Source organism: Molossus molossus, unplaced genomic scaffold (assembly GCF_014108415.1).
Source record: "Molossus molossus isolate mMolMol1 unplaced genomic scaffold, mMolMol1.p scaffold_m16_p_15, whole genome shotgun sequence".
Classification (NCBI taxonomy): Eukaryota; Metazoa; Chordata; class Mammalia; order Chiroptera; family Molossidae; genus Molossus; species Molossus molossus.
In genome coordinates, this window is record NW_023425350.1 from 11,043,888 (window position 1) to 11,070,991 (window position 27,104).

The 27,104-nt window shown below is 40.9% G+C and overlaps 1 protein-coding gene across 2 annotated transcripts; it reads right to left on the reverse strand.

The window, feature by feature from the left end:
- Positions 1-1,486: 1,486 nt before the first annotated feature.
- LAPTM4A (lysosomal protein transmembrane 4 alpha) lies at positions 1,487-22,014 on the reverse strand. Of its 2 annotated transcripts, XM_036263067.1 has the most exons (8): positions 21,731-22,014; positions 11,362-11,482; positions 7,453-7,529; positions 7,227-7,349; positions 3,747-3,842; positions 3,140-3,238; positions 2,027-2,116; positions 1,487-1,709 (listed from the first exon to the last, which is right to left on the reverse strand). In XM_036263067.1, exons 1-7 carry the CDS (start codon positions 21,839-21,841, stop codon positions 2,042-2,044), a joined length of 702 nt encoding a protein of 233 aa, XP_036118960.1. In that variant the 5' UTR covers positions 21,842-22,014; the 3' UTR covers positions 1,487-1,709; positions 2,027-2,041. The 2 variants fall into 2 exon arrangements, with proteins under 2 accessions (XP_036118960.1, XP_036118959.1); XM_036263066.1 differs by having other exon boundaries at positions 1,487-2,116; positions 21,731-22,013.
- Between the last annotated feature and the right edge of the window lie 5,090 nt (positions 22,015-27,104).

Consider the following 27,104-nt stretch of genomic DNA (forward strand, 5'->3'; position numbering starts at 1 on the left):
AAAGACAAACAATCCAATTAAAAAATGGACAAAGGACCTGAATAGACACATCTCCAAAGAGGACATACAGATAACCAATAGACATATGAAAAATGTTCAACATCACTAATTATCAGAGACGTACAAATTAAAACTACAATGAGCTATCATCTCACACCTGCCAGAATGGCTATCACCAATAAATCAACCAAGAAGTGCTAGTGAGGTTGTGGAGAAAAGGGAACCCTTGTGCAATGTTGGTGGGAATGCAGATTGGTGCAGCCATTGTGGAAAACGGTATGGAATTTCCTCAAAAAACTAAAAATAAAACTGCCTTTGACCCAGTGATCCCACTTCTGGGAATATATCCTAAAAATTCAGAAACACTGATTTGAAAGAATATATTGACCTATGTTCACAGCAGCATTATTTACAATAGCCAAGATCAGATCTGGAAGCAGCCCAAGTGCCCATCAGTAGGTAAGTGGATAAAAAGCTGTGGAACACTTACACGACGAAATACTACAAAGCCATAAAAAAAAGGAACTCTCACCTTTTGCGATAGCATGGATGGACTTAGCATTATGCTGTGAAATAAGCCAGTCAGAGAAAGACAAATACCATGTGATCTCACTTATATGTAGAATCTAATGAATAAGATAAACTGATGAACAAAACAACCAGAGGCATGGATACATGGAACAGACTGAGGGCTATTAGAGCAGGGAGAGGGGGACTAGATGAAACAGGTGAAGGGATTAGCCCATATATATGTGTATATGTATGTGTGTATATGTATGTATATATGCATATATATATAATCTCACAAAGACAACAGTGTGGTGCTGTCCAGAGGGAAAGGGGAGTAGGGAAGGCGGAAGTGGGCAAATGGGGGAAACAGGGATGGAATGAGACTTCGCTTGGGATGTTGGGTGCACAATGCAGTGTATAGATGATGTTTTATTGAGTTGTACACTTGAAATCTGTATGGTTTTGCAGACCAGTCACCCCAACAAATTCAATTTTTAAAAATGTAAAATATATCTTCTACATGCTAGATGAGCATGTCATCACTGCTGTATTCTTAACAAGATGTAAAGTGGAATATTTCCTGGAGGAAATTTTAATTGTGGGGTCCATACGTGCAGTTTGCTTCTGCTTTCTCTTGGATTCCCCTGGAGGTCAAATGATGCATGTTAACATGAACTGTTCTTGATGAATTCGTGACCCAAGTAAATGATCTCAATATGAAAGCAGAGCTTACTATGCTACCCGCATAATTTTTCTATCAAACCATTAATATTAATTTCTGGCCCATGATTCAAGTGATATATTCCCCATAACTTTAAATAATATTTCAGAGTCACTGGATTAAATAAATGCATTCTAATAAAAAATCTAGCACTATAATCTCAAAGTATCAAAAACCATGGCAGTCGGAGTTTATTATAATGGAAAATGTTAGGCTTTATCTACAAAAAAAGGGTAATAGATTTCTTACAAATGACGACAGTAAACTTGAAGAAATTTATTAAAGCATCTTATCACAAAATGGAAACACATACAAATCAGAAACATGCAACCATCATCTTCCAGTCACGTTAAAATGTTATATATTTGTCCTGTTTTCATAGCTGAAAACTTCAGATCTTAGAGCTAACTCACTCACCCTGAATATTTTAGTCATTCCTCCTGAAAGTATCCAGGGCAGCACATAACCAAAATGCAAACTATTATATAAAGAAAGTGCAAAGTTAAAAAAGAAAATGTGTAGAGAATAGCCCTTCCCACCCCCCAGTAAAAGGCAAACAATGGCACTTTGCTCTTGCTTCACCTAGATTGTCTTCAAAGACTACTAAAATGTAATAGATTTAACAAACAAACAAAAAAGCTGACTTATAATAGATGTTCAAAAGCTTGTTAGTGTTCGAAAATAAATGTTTAAACAAAGGAAAAGGTAGTTTATATCAACAAGTCTGAAGAGCCCTGTATTGCAGCATTCTGTAAAACAAACGAGACAAAAGCTGGTGGTGTCAGGGTTACTGACAAAGGCAGAATGTCTTCAGGCAGGTATGTAAGGCGGTGGTGGCTCTTTTTCAGGCATCTTCACGGCCATTTCATAGGTTGGCAAAACATACTGAAGAGAGAAAAAACTGTATCAGACTTAATTCTTTAAAATTCTACCTGGAATAATTCAGCTTTCAGATTTTCTGCCCTAAAAAGGGACACACACACCCACAGAGAAGAGCTGAAGAAACTGTCAGCTAGAGTCCCCGAGAGGAGATGACTGTAACCGGAACTCTACATGCAGGGGAGACATCTGACCCAAGACTGCTGGAGAGGGATGAAGTGAGGGAGGGAGGGAGGGAGGGAAGGAAGGGCAGAGTTTTGCTTCTGAACTGACCCTGACGGGCTACCAAAACACCTGGACAGGAAGCATGTGCCCCTGCTCCCCTCCCCACCCTGTCCTTCCCGTGACTGATAAAGTCCCAGTGCCAACTGTCCCTCAGGTGGCTGCAGGTCAAGATTCAGGGCCCCAGTGAACCATACTAAAAGAAGCTTCCAATAAGATGCTGGATCCTAATTTCATCATCATCTACAGTCAAGGATTAGGGACTTACAGTAGCATTCTAACCTAAGTGACTCCAAGTGTGCCAGGCTGGCCCTACATGGGCCACATGTATTCTACATGTTGAAAACCTGCAAAGAGTCGGGTAGCAACTAGAGGGTCCCAAGCAGTGAGCATCCCCAAAAGACTCCTGGAGCCCATTCATTCATCTCCCCACAAAAAAGCAGCTTCTTCGGATCATATGCATGTTTTTTAAAGCAACACAACTGATGGTACCTCCATCCTCAAAAGTGCCACAAGCCACAAGCATGGCATGGGTCACACGCTGTTTCCTGCCTAATCTCCCCCCAAAATGCAATACTGTGGGAACCACTTAGGAATCAAACCTAACAGCCAAACTGACTGAGATCAGCAGTGCAGGCTGTCTCTCACCCACATACCCAGGATTCCAAGTGGGAAATGCTCAGTTTTGTGGACTTAACCTATTCATGCCCTAAACCACAGTTAGGGCATTGAAGAGATAGTCAAGATCCAGGTTCTTGAGAATAATCAATGACTAGTAAAATGTTAACATATACGTAGGTCCTTCACCTGTGGCGGTGCTTCAAAGGCAGGGTACACAGCAATCTCTGGTGTGTTTCTGTTGTTGATGTATTTATAGCAGTTCCAAACACAGTTGATTAGATAAGCCTAAATGAATACAAATAAAATTTACATATTCTAGAACTCAACAGAATACCTGTTCTAAAATTAAGGGGACTTACAACCCTTCCCCCACATTTCTCTATGGAGAAGAAAACTGACATCCACTTGGACCCAGCACAGGCCAGGCCCTACCTCTACCTGATCTCACTTAAACATCACTAGTTTTATGATCATCATTTTACAGAAAAACCGAAGTTGGGGTATCAGGTCTGATAACCATTGTGCTGCAGAAGAAATTCTGTTTCTGAACCTTGGGAATTTTAACAATTTTCAATCCAAATCATGAACTATTTCTAGAAACATGGTAATCCTTACTTAATAAGGATCCTGGAACTTCCAGCCACTCTCTGGAAACAAGGACATTCCCTAAAAAGTCTCTGTACTTCTGTGTCAAAATCAACACTGTCACTTACTGTGAACTGCAGGGAGTAAGGCAACAAGGAGGTTAAGATGGACAGTAACTGGTCCCCCCAAATATTAGTCACCAACTCACCTTAAAGATGATGAAAAAGACGAAGAACACAAGAACAATGAACAGGAGGCAGCTGGAGTCCAATGCCAGGAGGTCATCTTTATAGGGAAAATCAGGCTATAAAAAAGAAGGGAGGGATGAAGAGGCAGAGCAGAGAGGATTTCTAGGGCAGTGAAACTATTCTGTTCAAAACTATGATGAATACCTCTCATCACACACATGCCCAAATCTATGGAATGTACACCAAAATGAACGGTAATGTAACCATGGATCTTAGGTGATGATGATGTGTCAGTGAAGGTTCACAACTGTAACAACTGAACCACTGTGGTGTGGGATATGGGTAGTGCAAGACGTTGTGGGGGGTGTGGGTTGGGGATATATGGGACCTCTCTATATTTTCTGTTCAATGTTGTTGTGAACCCAAAACTGCTCTAAAAAAAGTAAGTTTATTGAACACACACTTGTAATTCAACCACAGCACTCGCACTGCGATAACCCAGAGAGCACGGCACTAATACAAACAGAAGGGGCCAAAGTCAGAAGGGCTATCCTATAAAACTGATAACAGAATTTAATTCAAAGTACTTCAAAGCCTCATTATTAATGCACATTATTGGTAACTTAAAATGCATTTGTTTGAATACTCAGAATATTCCTAAGAGTCTAAATTGAGCTCACTTTCTTTCTTTTCATTATTTTTAACAGCTTTCTGGCCTTTGGAAAAACACTATTTCCTGTATAGAACTCCAAATTTGTCCCTGGGTCACTGAGTCACTAAGTCAAGAAGCGCTGATATTGCCCTGCCCAATGTGGTTCAGTGGCTGGAGCATAGGCCTGGGCACCGAAGGGTCTGGGGTTCAACTCTAAGCCAAGAGTGCGTACCTGGGTGACAGGTTCGATCCCCAGTTGGGGCACATATGGGAGGCAACCAATCAATGTCTGTCTGCCTGTCTCTCTGTCTCTGTCTCCCTCTCCCCACCTCCTTTCCACTCTCTCTAAAAATCAATAGAAAAAATATCCTCGGGCCATTTAGTTCTACCTGGGGAAAATAACTGACCTAAAAGCCAATCGTCAGTCTCAATGTTCACTAAAAAGGGGCAGAAAGAAGGTAGATCCCTGGTTATAAAGCCAGGCAAGATTATATGATTTACTGCAGACATACTATGTTCTACCGAGAAGGAGCAGCTATATTTATCCAAATATTTATTTAGCATTTACTATGTGCAAGGTAATGAGCCAGGTTCAAGGAGAAGAGCACTACCAAAGAAGAGTCAGGATTTACAAGCTGGCCAACAATAATCCAGGCTGAGAGATGAAGTTAACAACAACAACAACAACAGGCAGAAATCAGTGAGGTCTGTAAAGGGAATAGTAAAGATTTCATTGTCATGGTTTTCTATATAGCTCATTTAATTCTTTTAAACTTATATGGTTTTTTAAAAATATATTTTTATTGAATTTTTAGAGAGAGGAAGGGAGACAGAAACATAGATGTGAGAGAGAAATATCTATTGGCTGCCTCCTACACGCCCCCTACTGGGGATCGAGCCCACAACCTGGGCATGGGCCCTGACTGGAAATCGAAACCGGGACCTCTCACTCCACAAGATGATGCTCAGTCCACTGAGCCACACAGGCTGGGCTAAACTTGTATGTTTTTAATGGAAATGTCAACCCAAATAATCTCAGTTTCATAAAAAAGCAGCACAAAGAAATCCCAAAACACCAAAAAAAAGAAAAGAAAGGTCTACAGACCAACCCCAAACTAAGTGGTCCCTTGGGACAAAACTATTCATTAAGATTTCATCTATAAATAGGTAGGACAAACACATAATGGAACCAGCTCATTTGGGGAATGCTATGATTTTATTCTGAAGGCTTGCAATTTTTCAGCCAGAGATGCTCAGAGAACTGTGTTTAGAAAGCTGCTGGCCAGGCCAACAGGCCCTGCGCCTGGCCACTCCACTCCAGCCCCACCACACGCTGCTCCCCTTCCATTACTCCTGTGTGCCAGCACCACAGTCATCTTTAGCCCCCTGGCTATATACCATGCTGCTTCCTGCTGCAAGGTGTGTCTTTCACCGGGAACCCTCCTTTTGTGCTTTCCCTATCTTCATTCCTACTTGGAATAAAATCTCACTTCCCAGCCCAGGTCTGATACAGCGGTGTGAGATCCGCTCACATAGCAGCCTACACTTTTCCCTCACAGCTTTTATCACGATTTTAATTCGGTAACTGTCAATTTTCCAATTCCTTCACTAGAAAGTAAGTTCTCCTGATATATCCCCAGGATCTAGCAGAGTGCCCTGCACAAAAGCAGCTACCGCCCCGCTGGTGTGGCTCAGTGGACTGAGCGTCATTCATGGACTGAAAGGTCCCGGTTCAATTCCCAGTCAGGGCACAAACCCGGGTTGCAGGATGGATCCCCAGTGGGGGTTATGCAGGAGGCAGCCAATCAATGTTTCAATAAAAACATACTTAAAAAAAAAAAAAAAAAAGCAACCAACAAATGTTTTTTCGAATGAACAATAAATTTGGTGATATGCCAATGGATTAGGCAGGAAATCTGAAAGCGGGGAGAAAATTCTTAAAGGTAGGGTTTTTAAATGAGCTTTCATTTACCTGGGCCCCACACCTTCTTAAAGACCTTCTTTTGGCCCAGAGTAGTCCCTGCCCCTTCGTCATACGGCACTTAATCTCAGGTCCCCATTGATTGCTTCCTATGACAGCTCTAGTTCATTAGCCCAGATAACATCCTCATGCCTCGACTCCCCAAATGGTTTGCTCCCTGAAGAGGACGTTATCTTTTTCATGGGGGGGGGGGGGTTCTTCATATCTACACAATTCACCAGAACAGAACCAAGCACACAGCAGGCACTGAAATGTTTGCTCCGAATGCCTGCCAAAACAAGAAGCTAAGACCTTAATAAGTGCCAAATACAGTCAAATTATTATACTTACAGTTTACTCAAAACAAAAGTTAACTACTTAAATTCCATAATAACCATTTTTAGGGACTTCTAATATTGGATCAACCAAATGGTATAGTAAGAAGATATTCTGTTTTCATCTTACTGGTTTCAACATGGTAGTTAAGAGTAATGACATTATTTTATAACACTTTAAAAAAATAAATAGGGTTGGTTAAAATAAAAATAGTACTGCCCTGGCCAGTTTGGCTCAGCAGTTAGAGCGTCGGCCTGCGGTCCAGAGAGACCCGGGTTCGGTTCCCGCTAAGGGCACGTACTTCGGTTGCAGTTTGTCCCCGGCCCTGATTGGTTGTGCAGGTGGCAGCCACTCGATGTGTCCCTTCACGTCGATGTTTCTCTCTCTCTCTCCCTCCCACTCTATCTGTACAAAAAATGGAAAAATATCCTCGGGTGAGGATAAAAAAAAAATAAAAAAATAAAAATAGTACCTAAAAAGATGACTCAGAATTTCAATTTAAATATTTTACTTAAAGTGGAAAAAACAAGTTTAATTAGCATACAGACTTACTAATTGATCCAGATACTCTTTGATTCTTGGCAAATAAGTGAGAGAACTGATAGCAACCAGGCAACTGAGGACGAAGTCAAAAAGCCGGTAACAGAAGAATGGAATGAGCCAACCCACTTGATACTGAAAAAAAAAAACAATAACCATATCACATCACATAAATGAAATTACCAAGTACTGTTCAGTAAAGATCAAACTCCAAAAGATGAAAACATAGGATACTTACAGAAATTGCTCCATACACCAGCATTGAACTGATTATAAACATAAGAACAGAGACGGCAAAAAGAACACAGGCATTGTCTAAGAAAACAAAAACCAAAATCTAATTAAGCTACTTATATAAAAAGAACAAAATTCTTCATGACAAACATTTTAAAGCTGGCTTACAAACATCAAAGTATTTTCAAGATTGGCTATGAAAAAAATCTAAGGCCAAGAGGGTAAAAAAAAAAATCTGCCTCAGCATTAAGTAATGAAACTTAAGAAATTCGTACCTTTGTTTCCTTGTTTGTTAAACTGCTACACCTCACTGACACTTATTAAGGATGGCACATGAACCAGGTAGGTACCCTGCTAGGGAGGCAGATCTCTGCCCAGAGTCTAAGAGTCTAAGATGTGCAAGCAGGTAACTACAATCCAATGTGGCAAGTGCTACAACAGGTGCTACAACAGAAGTAGAAACAGTTAGCTCTGCCTGGAGAATCAGGAAAAATACATAAAAGAAATAACACAAGTTGGGTCTTATGAGATGAGCAGGGTTCAGCTGAAGGCAAAGGCTGGTATTTGCTTAAAAGACACGTGTATTAAACATAGATGCTACAGATGCCCCCTCATGCCTTAGATAAAATACAGAATCTGAAGTTCAAGGTTGCCCATTAATCCCCTCTTCTCCATCCCAACACCCAAACCCACTGCTCCGCATTCCTTCACCTTGGCTTCTCCCCACATACAGGTCTGTCTGTTTTCTTCTTTTTGTTCCTCAACTCTTTCTCAGAGATTGTTTCCTTTCTCTATATGAATCCATGTTCACTAATTTTCTCATAAAACATCCAAGTAATTTTTAAAAATACTAAACCCCACTTGACTTATTGAGTTTCTTACCACGAATCTAATGTTGATTCTGAGACTCTGGATCGATATTAAGAACCTGAAGGGCACTAATAATGATGAATGATTAGAATAACTGCTGCATATTCACTCTATGGGATGAATGTATATGTATCATCCTGTCACTTGGCAGAATAAACATCAATATTTGGCACTAAACTAAGTAAGAATCTCCCTCTTTAAAATTTCCTAGATAGCTAAATGTTAAGGATTTAAAGAACTTCACACCAAATGGCACTTAGAGGGAAACATTCAGTAAATACATAAAGTAAACAGGACAGGTACTATCAAACTTGAAGAAAACTTCGTAATTCAAAAAATCAGCTCTTACAAATTTGTTATGGAAGGTACACACTTATTTACATTTCTTAAAATACTGAAATAGTAAAAGTGAAGTTCAAGGTCTTCCACTGGAGCAACAAACAGCAAAATGGGCAGAAACTGGGTGGCAGGAGGAAATAACATGTAACGGCTGGAACAAGAGATGCTCCAGCCCTGGCCAGTTTGGCTCAGCGGTTGGAGCGTCAGCCAGCGGTCCAGAGAGACCCGGGTTCGGTTCCCGCTAAGGGCACGTACTCCGTTGCAGTTTGTCCCCGGCCCTGGTTGGTCGTGCGGGTGGCAGCCACTCGATGTGTCCCTTTCACATCGATGTTTCTCTCTCTCTCTCTCTCATCCTCTCTCTCTCCCACTCTATCTGTACAAAAAATGGGGGGGAAAAAAAAAAGAGATGCTCCAGTATCTGTGAATCAATAAAGCAAACAAAATATGAAGGCCAGATGCCAAGATATGAACTTCAGATATCCACTCACCAAGAGACTCAGGAACCTCCTTTAGGGGGCCCCCAGTTTACCCATTCCCAAGGTCAGTATACATAAGGTTAAATTCCTATTTGAAAAACAGCTTGGTTTTCGCTCAGTGGCTGGACCGTCAGCCTGCGGACCAGAGAGTCCCAGGTTTGGTTCCCACTAGGGGCATGTACAAAAAAGAAAAAGAAAAACAGCTTGTATATGCTGCAAAAGTACTTCAGATATACTGAGTATATATCCTATTTAATTGATTATAACCTAATCACCTCATTTAAAATTGATCATCAGGCCAACGATCAGGAATCAACTTGCCATATAACACTGGCTCTGTGGGAAAGTCAAATTTCAACTTCCAAAGAAACCCAAACCACCATAACCAACAACCCTTCAACAATAAGGGCTTTTGTGGGGTGTAGGCACTGACAATGAACACGTGACTCTCCACAGCAGGTGCAGCACTCATGCAGCACACTTGGGACGGTACCCGTCGCTCTGGCCCAGGCTCGGAGCCGGCTGTACAGACACACCGGAGTCTCCGTAACCCTAAATCTTTATTCTACACCTCCATTTTAAGAGAAACACACATGACCAGGGAAGAGGTTGGCATGAGTAGGTTCAGTAATATTTTACAGCCTAAAATAAATTTTATAAATACCAAAAATGCAATTAGAAGCTAAAGTTGTATTTATCATTCTATCTTGGCTTTTAAATAAAAACAGACAACTCAAAAGAAAACAAATGCCAGAAAGGATGTTTCTAATATGTTCTTGGTATTTCTTCTATCACATTTGACAACAAAATTAAAGGGCTATACTCTATCTTTGAAAAGACTCACTTAAAAAAAAGAAAAGAAGCCCTGGCCAGTTTGGCTCAGCAGTTAGAGCGTCAGCCTGCGGTCCTGAGAGACCCGGGTTCGGTTCCCGCTGAGGGCACGTACCTGGTTGCAGTTTGTCCCCGGCCCTGGTTGGTCGTGCGGGTGGCAGCCACTCGATGTGTCCCTTCACGTCGATGTTTCTCTCTCTCTCTCCCTTCCTCTCTCTCCCTCCCACTCTATCTGTACAAAAAATGGAAAAATATCCTCGGGTGAGGATAAAAAAAAAAAAAAGAAAAGAAAAAAGCACTCCAGAAAACAAAGTGTGAACAACTGTTAGTGTTTCCATACAACGTATGATGGATGTCCACCAAACACTACCCGGCTCCCGGAAAAAAGTTAGCCTGTGGACAATGAATCATTTGAATTAACAACCAAATTTTTTTGTGTGTGTGTGGTACATGCCCCTAGTGGGAACTGAACCCGGGACTCTCTCGTCCGCAGGCCGACGCTCAACCGCTGAGCCAAACTGGCCAGGGTAACAACCAAATTTAAAAAAGAAAAAGTCATAAATGGATCAGAGCAGGTCATAAATGTAACGAAGCACAGAACTTTATAATAAAAGCTAATAATAAGTCTAAAAATAATAGAGATCCTGTAACAGTATAAATATAACATATACAAGTGAACTGGGAACATTCTTCTGAAGTAAAACTGAAAAAAAAAAAATCAACAAACAGAAATTATTTACACTGGAAAGTGTGAGGCATAATTTTCTGTTCAAATATGAAATTTCTAACATACTTTATAATATAAAATTTCAACTAAAATTTTTCTGCACCTGAATTGTAGAGGAAGATAACGAAAATATTGCTATCAGGAAATAAATAGGTTTAAAAAGGTAATTTCTATGAATATCCTAGTGTTACTCTATTTTTAACTCTAATGTCAAGTCCTTCTTCATCTAAATAATAGAAATATATTTAGAATAGAAATTGTGCCCCTAAGCAAAAGATATTACCAAATACTCAAACAACTCATGTTTTATATGTACTGTAAGTCTTGTTTCCCGAACAGGTCTCCCACTCTTATCCTGCACTACTTGTCCGCTGGCCCTCAAAGGCTCAGTCTCTTTGCAATTCCTTCTTTCCCCTTGATCGCCACAGCACCAAACAGGAATCAAAGTATACAATACCAATTTCTGAGAAATCTCCTAGTAGTCCATTTCATTTTCTGGCTAGAAATACTCAATTATAATCCTGAGTATCTTTGAAAAAACCCACAAAACACTTTTGTGCCTCAGCAAGTAGATAACTTAAACATATTTTAATTAATCCACTTCTAAATAACAAGTGTGTATGTGTGTGTGTGTCTAATTAGCAGGAGGCTTTTTCAACTAAAAACATACCTGCCATCCTCTCAGATGAATAGTAATTGCCAATGACTTCATACTGAATGTTAACAGATGGCATTGAGTTTGGATGAGTTACCTCCACAGTCAGCAAAATTGCCATCAACAGGTTTACCACCTATGAAAGATAGTATTTTATCAATTATATTGTTAATAAGGAAGCAATTTTCAGCACAATCTTTATATATAAAATTATTTTACTTGAAGAAAGACATAAAATTAGAGACTACCTGTGAGATGAGATAATACTCAATATCACATAAAAATAGTTTTAAAATAAATATTTCATAAAGTATAAAGTTAATTGTTTCTGAGAAAAGATGATTAATTGATTTGATTCAGTACAACAGAATAAAACAGTGCAACAATTAAACATAAGCAATCATTAGAAATAGTTCATTCACACCCAGCCGGTGTGGCTCAGTGGATTTAGCGTCATCCCATGGACTGAGAGGTCCGGGTTCAATTCCCAGTCAAGGCACATGCCCAGGTTTCAGGCTCGATCCCCAGTAGGGGGCATGCAGGAGGCAGCTGATCCATGTTTCTCACATTGATGTTTCTATCTCTTACTTTCTCTCTTAAAAAAAAAAAATCAATAAAAACATATAAAAAAATAAAAACAAATCTTTTGTTCGTGTTCAAAGTCACACATTTACATACCAATATCAGAATTTCTGGTTTTGAAGAAGCTGGTTCACCCAATACACTTATCCAACAGATAAATATTAGTAACCACTGAATAAATATATAATAACCCATCACATCAGTTTGAAACCCCTCCACAGTTATCTCCTATCTAGTGATAGAGAACTACTTCCTCTTGACTAAGTTCTTTAAAGACAAAAATGCTTTAAGACTTTATAAGATTTTGACCATGTCACTTTACTTTCACCTATTGGTCTTAATCCTACCCCTTAAGATAATCTGCCGCCAGCACCACCACCACCATCCCTCCCCCTGCACCCCTCCTGGAGTAAGTGCTCCTCGAATACTTAAGGGCAGCTGACATGTGCATACAAGTATGTCTTTTCCAGAATAAACACTCAGATGCTCTCTATACATGTGCCCCAGTTTGTAGGACATGCTATTTAAAAGAGCTGAGGCCCTGGTTGGTGTGTCTCAGTTGGCTGGGTGTTCTCCCCATGCACTGAAAGGTTGCAGGTTTGATTCCCGGTAAGGGCACATGCCAGGGTCGATCGAGGGTTCAATCCTCCACTGGGGTGCGTAAGGGAGGCAGTCGATCAATGATGTTTCTCTCTCTCCTTTCTTCCTCTCTCTAAAAATAAATTAAAAAATCTTTAAAATGAGCTAAGATGAGAACACACAGGGGTCTCAGTTCCCACATCTTAGCTAACAAATTTCAATTAATGCAGCCTGAAATTGCACTGGCCCCCTAAATGTTTTGACTGTTACATGAGAATAACTCTCTAAAATCCCTACTTCTTTTTCAAACTTGATCCCACTAAGCTGCCACCAGTACATTCAAAGGCCCAAGCATGAGCCCTCATATATTTGCAAATGAATTTTATCTTATCACACTCTTGCTTGTCTAGATTTTTTTCAGTCTAGATTCTGACACCCTACAGATTTTCTCTCTCTGAATCCTGCATTTGAAAATATCATCAGCATTTCCATCTAGGTCACTAGCAAAAGAAGAGGGAGGGCTGGGCAAAGCTCCAGGGGCTGTCCTCTTCCAGTTAATCGATCAATAACCTTCAATAAAATTCTTTGTGATCCAGAGAAACATCTTAAGACTTTGTCAAACATCCTGCTGAAATCCCATCATAATTATCTGGTAAATTTCCAAGGGGGGGGATAACTCCATTTATAAAGGAAATATTCACGCCTCTAGCTTTGAGTCCCTTCAGTATCCCAGGAGGCACCACTTCCTTTAGGTGTTCAAAAAGGACACTGTTAACGATTTCAAAGAGAAATCAAACTTGAATTGGAGTCAGCCTTCTATAGGACTTAAATTTTCCTGGAGGCATTACACATTCAAGACAAGTAGCCCAAATTTTTATCTTTAAATAAGGTTAGGTGATCTAAACAATGTCAAAATATCAAATACCAGTTGACTAATTTATCTGAAGATATACTATATACCAAGTATACTGACATATTACTTCATTTTGCTTAAGTGAAATAAATACTACTAAAGTCCATTTACAGATGGAGAAATTAAGGTTCAAAAAAAGCAAAATAATTTGTGTAAGTTCACTGAGTTGATAAAGGATGCAGCTAAGATACAAATCTGGTTCTTTTTCAGACAGCCCTGCTTCTTAGCACTACACGATTACTTACCATTCCTAAGCAACTCCTGTTTTGAGGTCTTTAAAAAAAAAAAACAGCCCTGGCCAGTTTGACTCAGCGGTTGAGCATCGGCCTGCGGACCACAGAGTCCTGGGTTCGGTTCCCGCTAGGGGCACATACCACCAAAAAAATAAATAAATAAATGTTCAGTAACATGCCTTTTTCCTTGCACTGCTCAAAGGCAAGGTACTTTATCCTTCAACTCCTGAAAGGCAAAACACATATGCAAGATGGCTGATTTTTTGATAATCCATTTTCATTGCAATAGGTGTGTCGGTGTATATGGTGTAAAAGTCTGAGGTAATACGATTAGGTGGATTAATTATTGAACAATCAGATACATCTACAAAATTATATATTCTGTTTAAGGAAATAAGCTCAAAATCAATTCAGCAAACTCTCTGCTGAACACAATATAGCCATAGTTAAAAAGCTCTGCAGAGAAAATCATTCTCATGTCAAGAAAAACACGCAAACTGAATTATTAAGAACATGACACACCAAAAAAATTTAGTATAATTTTCCCTTATCATATATAGGATTTATAAAAATATATTTTCTTCTTTTCCATGGATAAGTCAGAATCATCCACTATTATCTTCTAGTACTCTTGTAATATGTTTTTATTGAATTTTTTAGGGAGCCCTGGCCGGTTTGGCTCAGCGGTTAGAACGTTGGCCTGTGGTCCGGAGAGACCTGGGTTCAGTTCCCGCTAAGGGCACATACCTCAGTTGCAGTTTGTCCCTGGCCCTGGTTGGTCGTGCAGGTGGCAGCCACTTGATGTGTCCCTTTCACATCGATGTTTCTCTCTCTCTCTCTCTCCCTCCCACTCTATCTGAACAAAAAATGGAAAAGTGTCCTTGAGGGAGGATAAAAAAAAAAAAAATTTTTTAGGGAGAGAGAAACATCAATGTGAGACAGAAACACTGATCAGCTGCTTCCTGCACGCCCCCTACTGGAGATCAAGCCTGAAACCCCGGCATGGGCCCTGAATTGAACTGGGACCTCTCAGTCCATGGGATGATGCTCAATCCACTGAGCCACACTGGCCAGGCATCTTCTTCTAGTATTAACAACACATCAAATTTCATTTCAGTGAGTCATATCCCTGAATAATAAACAAAACAAATCATAGGTCTAATCAAAATGATCAAATAAATTTCAGTACTACTTCATTAAAATCTTGCATAACTTTTCAAATCTTCATTGAGTTAATTATACTTCATTAAGTCACCATATTTTATTAGAACCCCAACTTACATTTTAAAATACTAATCTGAAAAACTCATCTTTTTGAACTTAAAAGATTCACCACTGGCCCTAGCCAGTTTGGCTCAGCAGTTGGCCTGAGGCGAGACCCAGGTTCGGTTCCCGCTAAGGGCACGTACCTAGGCTGCAGTTTGTCCCCGGCCTCGGTTGGGGTCATACGGGAGGCAGCCACTCAATGTGTCCCTTTCACGTCATTGTTTCTCTCCCTCTCTTCCTCTCACTCTATCTGAACAAAATGTCCTCGGGTGAGGATAAAAAAAAAAAAAAAAAAGATTCACCACTGTACACTCATCCTGTGCTCAACAGACCCTGTGCTGTTCATTTTTTATTTCGGTTGATTATTTCCAAGTTACATGTAGCATTTTTCAAAAAAATATATAAAACTAATTTTATAGTCTTGTGATATAAAATTTCTCTGAAAATAGTAAATATGTACAATTCCAGAATATTTATTCCCAATTCACTTTTCCCTTTATTGCACTTAACAAAGAAAATTAACAAAAATGTAATTAAAATAATTAATCTCTAAATCTAGTATTATGGAGAGGTCCAGAACACAGCAACTATGCAAGTACGTTAACACCATGGACAATGGACATACCACTCAATGTGGAAATGGTTCTATAAACTTAGTGGGTCAAACAATATGGTTTACATTATTTCTGAGTCTTTTGCACACCTTATATAAGTAAACAAACAATACCAACAAAAGCCAGATATATTAGATTTCACTTGTTACAAAGAAACAGTATCGCCCTGGCTGATTTGGCTCAGCAGTTAGAGCGTTGGCCTGTGTTCCAGAGAGACCCGGGTTCGGTTCCCGCTAAGGGCACGTACCTTGGTTGTCCCCGGCCCTGGTTGGTCGTGCGGGTGGCAGCCACTTGATGTATCCCTTTCACATCGGTTTCTTTCTTTCTCTCTCTCTCTCCCTCCCTCCCTCCCAATCTACCTGAGCAAAAAATGGAAAAATGTCCTCGGGTGAGGATAAAAAAAGAAACAGTATCAGATCCATGGAAGCAGCCAGCCTTAGGAGAGTAATTCCTCTTTGCTCTCTCATTTCACTGCCACACCCAGCCCAGAAGGTTCTTATGTGGACTGGTTTTTGTTTTATAATTATTACTCTTTACTTTTCCCACAGCATATTTTGCCACAACCCAGTATCTGTGGAGACTACAATTAAAACAATGTGTTTGCTTCAGGGCATCCCTATAAGGGTCTCACAGGCAAAGAAAGAGGGATCCACGGGGAGCCAAGTCTACAACTCCCCAAGTCAGCAAAGAACTGTCATCAGATAAAAAGGAAAATTAACTATCTTTAAATTTTGTTGTTGTTAATCCTCACCCAAGGATATTTTTCCATTGATTTTTAGATGGGGGAAAGGGGCAGAGAGAGAGGGAGAAACATTGATGTAATGAGAGAGACATCAATTGGTTGGATTGGTTGCCTCCCAGCAGGACCTGGACTCCAGAGCCACGAATCAAACCTGCAACCCATGTACATGCCCTGGACTGGGAATCAAACCCCAGACCCTTCAGTCTTCGGATCAACACTCTAACTACTGAGCCAAACTGGCCAGGGCAACTATCTAATTTGTTGTTAACTATCTGAATTTTTAATCAGTGGAGGGATTAAGCAAAAACCAACCAACCAATCAACCAACCAACCTCATAGACAGACAACAGTATGGTGATTACCAGAGGGAAATGAGGTTGGGGGGGGGTAGGATAGGGTAAAAGGGGGAGAAGTGGTAATGGAAGGACACTTGACTTGGGGTGGTGAAGACACAATACAATATATAGATAATGCTACAGAATTGTACGCCTGAAACCTATATAATTTTATTAACCAATGTCACCTCCAATGAATTCAATAAAAATAAAATAGAAAAAAATTACAAAAAGCTTATATATAAAATTTAAATTATAATAAATGTATGATTTTGTTGTTCTTTTTACCCCTATGAGCAGTAACAAATGAGTTACCCCTACTTCTTTTTGTAGGAGACGATTCACTTAACAAATGTCAAATGAATACTTCAAATAAGTAAGTTAGCTATCATACACATTTATGGTGTAAAACATATCACCTTCCTTGTGTAGGGAGAAAATTTTAAAAATAAAAATAAAAAAGATAGCCCAGCCAGTGTGGCTCAGAGGTTGACCGTTGACCCATGCACCAAGAGGTCATCGGTTCGTTTCCTGGTCAGGGCACATGCCCAGGCTGTGAGCCTGATCCTCAGTGAGGGGCAGCGTGCAGGAGGCGGCCAATCGATGTTCTCTCCTATCAATGTTTCTATCTCTTTCCCCCTCTCCCTTCCTCTCTTTCTAAAAATCAATAAAGGAAAAAAAAAAAGAAAAGAAAAGATAATTATACTAATGTGCAATGAGTAGTATTTAAAAGTACATTTAGATGTGTAGAAACTCTCCCAGGCACCCAATGAGAAAACCAGATCCCTTTGGCTGAGAAGCAAGGAAAGTTTCCACCAAATGCAAGAAACATTTCAGCTAACCCTTAAAAAATTAACCAAAATTGGCAAAATGTTAATGGGTGATGAGTAAATGGGTTTGTTTGTTTTTTAAACTATTTCACTATTTTTATATATTTAACATTTTCCTTCATAAGGTTTTTTAAGAGTTGGGGAACAATGAACATTTCAGGGGAAACAAGTCATACAGAACGATGTGTCTGAGGAAAGATACTAACTTTGAAATATGAACAAGCTATACTTATGTAGAAGAGCCGGGGGGAGGGCTGGAAAGGAACACAGCTGGAGGAAACCGGCTTCATTTCTCTCCCAGCTACCCAACTTCAGAGTGTTTACGTTTGAAACACTCATGAAAAATTAACCATATATTAAACAGACAATAGGGTTCACCATTTTCCAGAGAAAGATGGTAACTTCAAAATAAATTCTGTTGTCAAATGAAAAAATATACATTAGCCATATGTTAACTCTTTCCAAGACCTAAAATTATTCCAAATGCTCAAACGCATTCCTGTAAGTACACCATTAACAATGAAGGAGGACACTTCCTGCAGCATTGTAAGCCCATTTTGAATCATTCAAAAAACATTACATGGTAAATATAACCACATAAGAAACTATTGTTTAAAATTATCTGTCTACAAATTATTTAATAAATGATAGAGAAAACAATTTTAGAAATGCCAGAATTTAAACTAGAGCTCATTCTGAAATTTCATATATTACTTAACTAAGTATTAAGACAGGTATGCTTCATTCAAATCTAAAATGCCAAAGACTAAAACACTTTAAGCCTGGTGCATATAACTGGCTCTGGCTTCTCTATATCCTACTGCACTATTTAGTTCCACACAATTAATACTTTAGTATATAGTGTTACAGTCACCTAAACTCCAGACCAGTAGAAACAGTTGCTAGAAAGCAATGACACTGTCAAATACAAAGCCATTGATCTAGTGTGTCTGGGCCCAGGAGGTGGGAGGGCTGCATCTCTAGGTTCCAAAGAGTACAGGGGCAATCTAGAGAGAATGATAAATATCCTCGCACCTGGAATAGAGGAGAGTGTCATGAAAGGTAGTTGGAGAGGGAAGTGACATTCTACCTCACTCACTCCCATATTTTTTCTCCATCCTTAGTAAAGGAGTTTCTGGCAATAAAATGCTCTGTTAAGACAAATTCTTTGTATTACACTTTTTTTCTAATTGGTCTTGTTTTCTAAATGTTATATGCCTCCCCAACTGGTCCTTATATTGCTGTGGTACTAAAGCCACTAATAATATTTTAAAAGTCACCAACAATATATTTTTTTTAATTTATTTTTTCTTTATTGATTTTAGAGAGAGAGGAAGAAAGAGGAAGAGAGACAGAAACATAGATGAGAGAGAACATCAACTGGTTGCCTCCTGCACACCCCCCACTGGGGATCAGGCCCACAACCTGGGCATGTGCCCTGACCAGGAACTGAACTGGCAACCTCTTGGTGCATGGGTTGATGCTCAACCACTGAGCCACACCAGCCGGATTCACCAACAATACAGTAAACAACAAAACTAACAGCCTTTTCCGGGCCTTAATCTGATTAGAATCTGATCACTTTCTTCCCTCCCCTTTGTTAATAATGTACCATAAATTTCATTTTCGTATATGTGCTCCAAAGTTCTTTGTAATACCATAAGAGGGCAGACGCTATGTTCAAGCCAAAAAACACTGAGAGCCTCTACGTGGCAGGTAGTAAGACTACAAAAGATCAATAACATATGGTCCCTGTGATTTCTTCTTCTTCTTATGTCCACTACAGACTTTTCCACTGCAGATGGTCAATAAGTCTCTTAATTTAAGAATAATTGATTTAAGAAGTTTATAATGTTCTATTAACCAGCAAAGTCCATGCAAAGTAAGAACAGCTATGGCTAAAGCATGGAAAAGGGAGATATGTGAAATGTTTCCACATAATGTGCTTCCAGGGGGTGGGAGTGGGGGTTCAACACCTCATTCCCTATTTTAGGAGAATAAATGCATTTTGAGTTTTGCTATTTATAATTCCCACTTTTCCCTGCTATTCCTTTCATTTTTGTTGTTGTTGTTGTTCAGATACTGGGAGGGAGGGAGGGAGAGAGAGAGAGAGAGAAACATCCACGGGAAAGGGACACATCGAGTGGTCGCCACCCACGGACGGGGACAGACTGCAACCAAGGTACCTGCCCTTAGCGGAAACCGAACCCGGGTCTCTCTGGACCGCAGGCCGATGCTCTAACCCCTGACCCAAACCGGCCAGGGCTCCTTTCATTTTTATAAGCTGATCCCATAGCATAAAAAAAAAAAATCTGCCTTGGGACCTGGCCTACGGGTAGGTAGCTCATTAGGTTAGAGCATCATCCAGATACGCCAAGGTTTCAGGCTGGTTGGTGCATGTACAGGAATCCACCAATGAATGAACACATAAATAAGTGGAACAACAAATAGATCTATCTTTCTCTCTCTCCTCTCCCCTTTATCTCTCTCTCTAAAATAATCAATGAAATAAAATAAAATAAAATTTTTAATCTGCCTTGGAAAGCAAAACAGCTAATTACATTCAGGTGGTTGAAATTGGGATGGTGGTTATTTCTTCTTGAGAAGTTAGCAATCTTTTGTTCTGTTGATGGAGGGAAAGGAAGATTGAGTTTGCAGGCAAGAGTACTAGACTACTGGACACAACCTCAGTTGAAGCAGGAGGGAAAGGGCATCTTCTAGGGATGAGGGAGGCAGGTTTGAGTAAAAGGTCTGAGGACTCTAAAGATTTGAATTACTCTTTTAGGGGGACAAAGGCAGAGCTAAGGGCAAACAACAGAAATTAAGACCCATACCATTAGCAAAATGGATTAGAAATAAAAGAAAGTTAGAAATACAATAGCTGCTACTACCATTAATTGATCGTTGTCCATTATTACAAATCAGTTACAATACAGAACAAGAAGGGAAATGTGATACGCCAATAAGTGATGTTTCTAAATATAAAAGTACAGGAAATATTATTTAGAAACAAGCAAATAAACTAACATTTAAGTTTTGTTGTTGTTTCTAATGTTCACTAATGAAGTGAGGCTGTAAAAAACAGGACAGTCGGGAATAATGTGAAGATTAGAAGGCGAGAAGGGGGGGCATGAAACACTATTTGCCTACTTGAAGATGATTCCAATCTGGTGTTTGTTCACACAGTAATGAGTTCAAGGCACAGGGCAGTGTAGTAATGAGAACAGAGAAAGGCAAAAAGAATGTGATAAAGCTCTTCCCCCTTTAAAGTTCAGTTATCAGAAACCATGCCACAACCTCCCACGCGGGGGAGGGGGGAGGTTCACAAAGTCATTTGGAAAAGTGGCCAAGTCGACATTAAGAAAAGTTGGTCAAAGCCTCTGTGAAGTCATCACAACCAGAAACTACGTAAACAAAACCACATATTCAGAAGTCCTAACAGGCAAAAAATTAGCTTCAAAATGTACATATCCTGGAGATGATGTAAGAAATCACGGAAGTATTATCAGTAACACTATCAACTTGGTTATGACACATAATTACACAGGTCTTAAACCAGGGAATGCTAACATATGGGGCCAGAATGGCCCTGGGGCCAGAACAGGCTCTGGGAAAAAAACGGAACGAGTCTGATACGAAAAGCGTCTAATGTGCAGGGGGTAGTACAGCTACACCAAAGCAGCTCGAGTGTAAATCCGACGACCCGTACTGCCTCCGAGACAGGCCTTCCTGCCGAAATCACAAACACATTCTGACAAATGAGGTCCAGAAACCACAGCCTGCGCCGCAAATCGGATCTTTCCCTTGCCCTTCAGACAAGACACAACGTCGGAACTAGGCTACAGTGATGCAGGCCCGTTCCTAATTGTTTCGTGGAGGAGAAAAGTTCCAGGGAGCCGGAGGGGGGAGGGGGGACTTCAGATCACGGAAGTACAAAAAGAGTCGAATCCTGCTAATTTCCAGAACTTCCCACCACAACCCAACTCCCTCATTTCCCCTCCCCCTCTGCCCGCAACGCCTCCGCCTGGCCCAACCCCGCTTTTCTCGAATTCTGGCCAAGAACAATCCCCCTCCCCACCCACCCCGACTCTGATTCCTGGACTCAGTCTCCTCCCTCGAAGTTAGAGCACCCTAAAAAGAAGCTCCCCTATGCCTAGCCGCCCCACCCAACACCCCGTTTTCAGTCCCACCCCTCCCAGTAAACACTCTCTTCCTTACAAACTGCACCCCCACCTCCCGCTCATGCGCATTCCCCCCAGGGCCCTACCCTCCCGCCCCGCCCGTCCTTACCATGTACCAGGTCCCCAAGATGATCGTCCCGGTGCGGACATGGCAACAGCCGCAGCACCGGGTGCTGTAGAACCGGTCGCTGCGGCTCCGCTTGAAAGTCATGGACACCATTGGGAATCTCGCGGACCTTGTTCTTGGCCGGACACCTGACAAAGGCTTTCCGCCCAACGGATGAACCTAACTAGCTCTGTCACTGTGTCCAAAACCAAACGACGCGTCTTCAAGCCCGCCCCTAGTCCGGGCCCCAGCCAGCTGCTGTGCACATGCGCACTGAGGGCCCAGCGCTGCTCTCGCGCGACCTCGGTTTACCCTTCTTCTTCCACCTTCCTCTCACACAGGCCAATGGAAGAGCAGAAAGCTGGGTGGACTCGACCCCTGATTGGGACAACTTGGAGATTGACAAGACGTCACGCCCAATCAGAAGTGCAACTCGCCTCAGCTGTTGAGTGAGAGCAAGGGCTAGCTCAGAGGCCTAGGGTAGGTAGGCTGGGTGTAGCTTGGTAGGTCACCATCTCCCAGACGCGAGCAGCAAGAAAAAAAGTATTTAATATGAAAAGGGAGAGATGGGACGGGTAGCTGGAGGACTTTTCTGAGTGACGACGTTGCCACGTACTGCGGAGGCGTCACGGAAGGGCGGCTGCTCACGTGACCCCTGTGCGCAGCTTATTGGGCTGGCCGGGCGGTGCCTGTGCAGAGTGGGCGGGGCTAACCCTGGTCTTGGCCCTCCTCTTCGCTCTGGCGGAAATTGATTTCCTGGAGGAGGGAAAGATTTGGTTTCCTTTGTTCCTCACCCAGAACCTGGTTGGTGGGAGCAAAGAAACACTATGGGTTCCTGCCAAAGACAACTAAGAGGCCCGAGAATTGAGGATAGTACAAGAAGGATCAATGGGGAGGTCTGCTTACAGGGGAAATTGTAAACATTGAAATGGACCAAAAGGCCTGACTGGTGTGCTCAGTGGTTGAGCATGGGCCCATGCGTCACAGGGCCCCGGGTTCAGTTCCCGGTCAGGGCACGTGCCCAGCTTGTGGGCCCAGTCACCAGTGGGGGGCATGCAGGAGGCGGCCAATCAATGTTCTCTCATTGATGTTTCTCTCTCTCTCTTCCCCTTCCTTCCTCTCTCTCTCTAAAATCAATAATGAAGAATATTTTTTTAAATAAATAAAATAAAATTCAGACGTGTATTTGGCATTCAGTTTTTTTTGTTTTATTTTTAACATGTAAAATTAAGCTTATCCTGAATGGAATATTTGTTGCCAATGATAAAATTGGGCTTTCAAAGGAAAAAAAATAGAGAAAAATTATATCCACCATCATGAGCTTGATAACAATATTTTTCTGATGAGAATGGAGGTGAAATAAACTGATTTTTTTTATGTTGTAAAATGTCAGCATTTGAATATCTGCATAACTCAGTGAACCAACATTTCCCACGTTAACGATGCATAATGTTACAAAATGGATAGTAAAAGAACCAGTCAAAATACAAGGTAGACCAATAATTTTTACATTTGTTTTGTTAATCCTCACCCGAGGATATTTTTCTATTGATTTTTAGGTAGAGTGGAAGGGAGGGAGAGAGAGAAAGAGAAACATCAATGTGAGAGAGACACATCAATTGGTTGCCTCCTGTATGATCCCGACCAGGGCTAGGGATCGAACCTGCAACCCAGGTATGTTCCCTTGACCAGGAATCGAACCCACAACCCTTTGGACTGAGGACCAATGCTCTAACCGCTTAGCCAAACTGGTCAGGGTGACCAGTAATTTTTAATGTAACATTATGAAAAGTTCATTGATATGGTTTCATATTCTACATTGTAAATGACCACTTGCCACCTGGAAGGTTTGGATCAATGGTTGGAGCATCGAGCTGCGGACCAGAGAGTCCCGGGTTCAGTTCCTGCTAGGGGAACGAACCAAAAAAACAAACAAACAAGAAATTACCACTTGCTAAATTTTAGTGGAGAATCAAAGAGGAACAGCCACAAATATCTAAAAGGGCTATTAAATATCTAAAAGGCTTTTTTCCAACTACATATCTGTGTGCTGCTAAATTCTCTTTGTATATTTCAACCAAAAGAATATATCACAACAGATTGAATGCAAAAGCAGATGTGAGAAAATAAAAACAGAGCCCTGGCCGGTTTGGCTCAGCGGTTGGAGCAGCAGCCTGCGGACCAGAGAGTCCCAGGTTCGGTTCCTGCTAGGGGCACGTACCCTCCCCAAAAAAATAAAGAAATAAAAAGCAGATGTGAGAATCCAGCTACTTCTATCCAGCCACTCTTCTCATTACTTTTATAAATTTTATAAAATATAGTTCTTTTTCATAGATTATTTTATGTTAACATACAATGGATTTATTATTGTTATTTTTTTAACAATTTTTTTTCTTTATTGATTTTTAGAGAGAGAGGAAGGGAGGGGAAGAGAGAGACAGAAACATCGATGAGAGAAAACATCGATTGGCCGCCTCCTGCATGCCCCCTACTGGGGATCAGGCCCACAACCTGGGCATGTGCCCTGACTAGGAATCGAACCGGCGACCTCTTGATGCATAGGTCGGCCTTCAACCACTGAGCCACACCGGCCGGGTTATTCTTGTTATTTTTAAATCAATTTATAAATATTTTTAAATTATCTAAATTTTAATTTCTAATATGATAACTATCAATTGCTAAAACCCATGTAAATGAAAGCTCTTCGGTGCCCTCTATCATTTTTTTTTTAATTTATTTTTTAAAATATTTTTAAATCTTTATTGTTGAATGTATTACAGATGTTCCTCATTTTTCCCCCATTGACTTCCTCCTCCCCACTCCCGCCCCCCCTCCTGCCTTTTCCCACACTATTGTCTGTGTCCATTGGTTATGCATATAAATTCTTTGGTTTATTTCTTCCCACCCCCCAATCCCTTTCCCTTTGAGGTTTGTCAGTCTATCAGTGAATTTGTACTTCTTAATCCCTTCACCTTTTTCACCCTTGCCCCAACCCCCCTCCCATCTGGCAACCAATAAAATGTTCTCTGTATCTATGAGAATGTTTCTGTTTTGCCTGTTCATTTTGTTTGTAGATTCCATTGTCGATAGATATGTATTCATTGCCATTTTGTGTGTTCATATATTTCATCTTTTTCTTCAAAAAGACTCTTCAACATTTCATATAATAATGGTTTGGTGATGAACTCCTTTAACTTTTTCTTGTCTGGGAAACTCTTTATATGGCCGTCGATTCCAAATGACAGCTTTGCAGGATAGAGTAATCTTGGTTGTAGGTTCTTGGTTTTCATCACTCTGAATATTTCTTGCCACTCCCTTCTGGCCTGCAAAGTTTCTTTTGAGAAATCATTTTTAGAAGTGTAAAGGGTCCTGAGACCGAAGAGTTTGAGAACCACTAACCTAAGGCCTCAAATCACACAGTTGACAATGGTTTATGATATTTGAAGTGGAGACTTGGGGGTACTAAGAGCTGCCCTAAGCAGATTTTTTTTTTTTTTGAACAGAAGAGGAAAGTGAATTTAAGGTTTTCAAAATCCTTAATACTGTGGGTTTATACAACTCTCACAGTAACAGTTCGGATCACTGGCTAATCGGCGTTTGCCTGGACAAGAAGCCTCTTGTCTGAATCTGTTTTTTCACTTGTAAAATGGAAATAGGATTTGCTTCCTAATGAAGCTTTCATTTTTTTACTCTGATGAAAGCAGAAGGCAATCATGCCTTTAAATATTCCTTCCATGATTTAATTATTCATCTCTAGTCCCTCGAGGTATTTCTTGTCTGCTGATATTGGTAATTATCTCCTTTAGCCAAATTAAACATGTGGTTTTTATTTTTAATTGCTCCAAGGTATTGGAAGGAATAATTGGTAAATGTTGTCCAAGTATCTTGAAGATGAAAAGTACTATGTAATTATCACCATGGGAAAATTACTTTTCATGCACTTTGCTAAAATCACTACTTGGGCTGTGGAATTAAATTTTAACCTTAAGGCCCTGGCAGGTTTGGCTCAGCAGTTAATGTGTCAGCCTGTGAACCAAGGGGCCTCGGGTTCGATTCCAGGTCAAGGGCACGTACTTGAGTTACAGGTTTGATCCCGGCCCACGCTAGGGTGGTGCAGGAAGCAACCAGTCTATGTTTCTCTCTCCCTCCCTTCCTTTTTTTAACCTTAATGACTTCCGGTATGAGCATAGTGACATAGGTTGGCATCTTTCTGTTTCTTCTCCTTTAATCTTACAAAAGCATCAAGAAGAATGACAAATCAGTGAACTTGATGTTCAGCAAATCTGGGAGCAGATACCCATGGCCTTCAAAATACAAGCTGGGCTGCTAAGAGCAGCTGAGATCAGACAGAAGACATAAAGGAGGAGGCGAGAAAAAGACATGAAGCCCAAGCAACAGCAGAGTCTAGAACGCATCAGCAAACATAGTTCCTAAAGTGAGGGGTTCACGTAGAAGGGAGGGTATGAGCCTCCTCATGTCAAGGGATTTGGATGAGCAGAAATGGTCGCAATAGTCCTCTTGAAACCTGATCATAAAGTAGTTGAAGAAGTGTTCTACACAAATAATTAAATAGATAAATCATACACTTCCGTGTGCTAGGGCTCCCAACTGAGTGCCATAAACTGCATAGCTTAATTTGTCTCATTTCTGGTGGCCAGAAGTTTGAGATCAGGTGGTGGGACCACACAAAAACTCCATTTCCCCTTTCTGTGTGTCACTCTCTTCCTTAATCATTAAGCCCTTGGGTCATCAGATACTGATCAGGATCAAACTGTCCTAAGAACAAAGCCTCAGGCTTGTTGACCACAGAAACAGAACTTTGGTCAAACTAAAAATAACATCTTGATCTCAGTTGTGTTTCAGCCCCAGGCCCATGAAAGCTAACCACTCGGCCACACCGTTGCAAAACCAGACAGAACGACGCCATGGCTGACCGCAGGACCAGATGCGATGATCATCTACCCTCTACCCTAGTGTCAACCACCAGTAGATACTACAACCCTAACTCCACCATGACTAATATCTTTCCCATTGATTTTTTAGATAGAGTGAAAGGTAAGGAGGGAGAGAGAGAGAGAGAAACATCTGAGAGAGACACATCAATGGGCTGCCTCCTGCGTGACTCCAACTGGGTCCAGGATTGAACCTGCAACCCAGGTACATGCCCTTGGCTGGGAATTAAACCCACAACCCTTCCATCCATGGGCCAATGCTCTAACCACTGAGAAAAACTGGCCAAGACTGATTGATGGATTTTTAAAATTTGTTTCCAGTTTTTGCTGTTAGAAATAGAGTCACGAGCCCTGGCCTGTTTGGCTCAGCGGTTAGAGCGTCCACCTGCGGTCCGGAAAGACCCGGGTTCGGTTCCCGCTAAGGG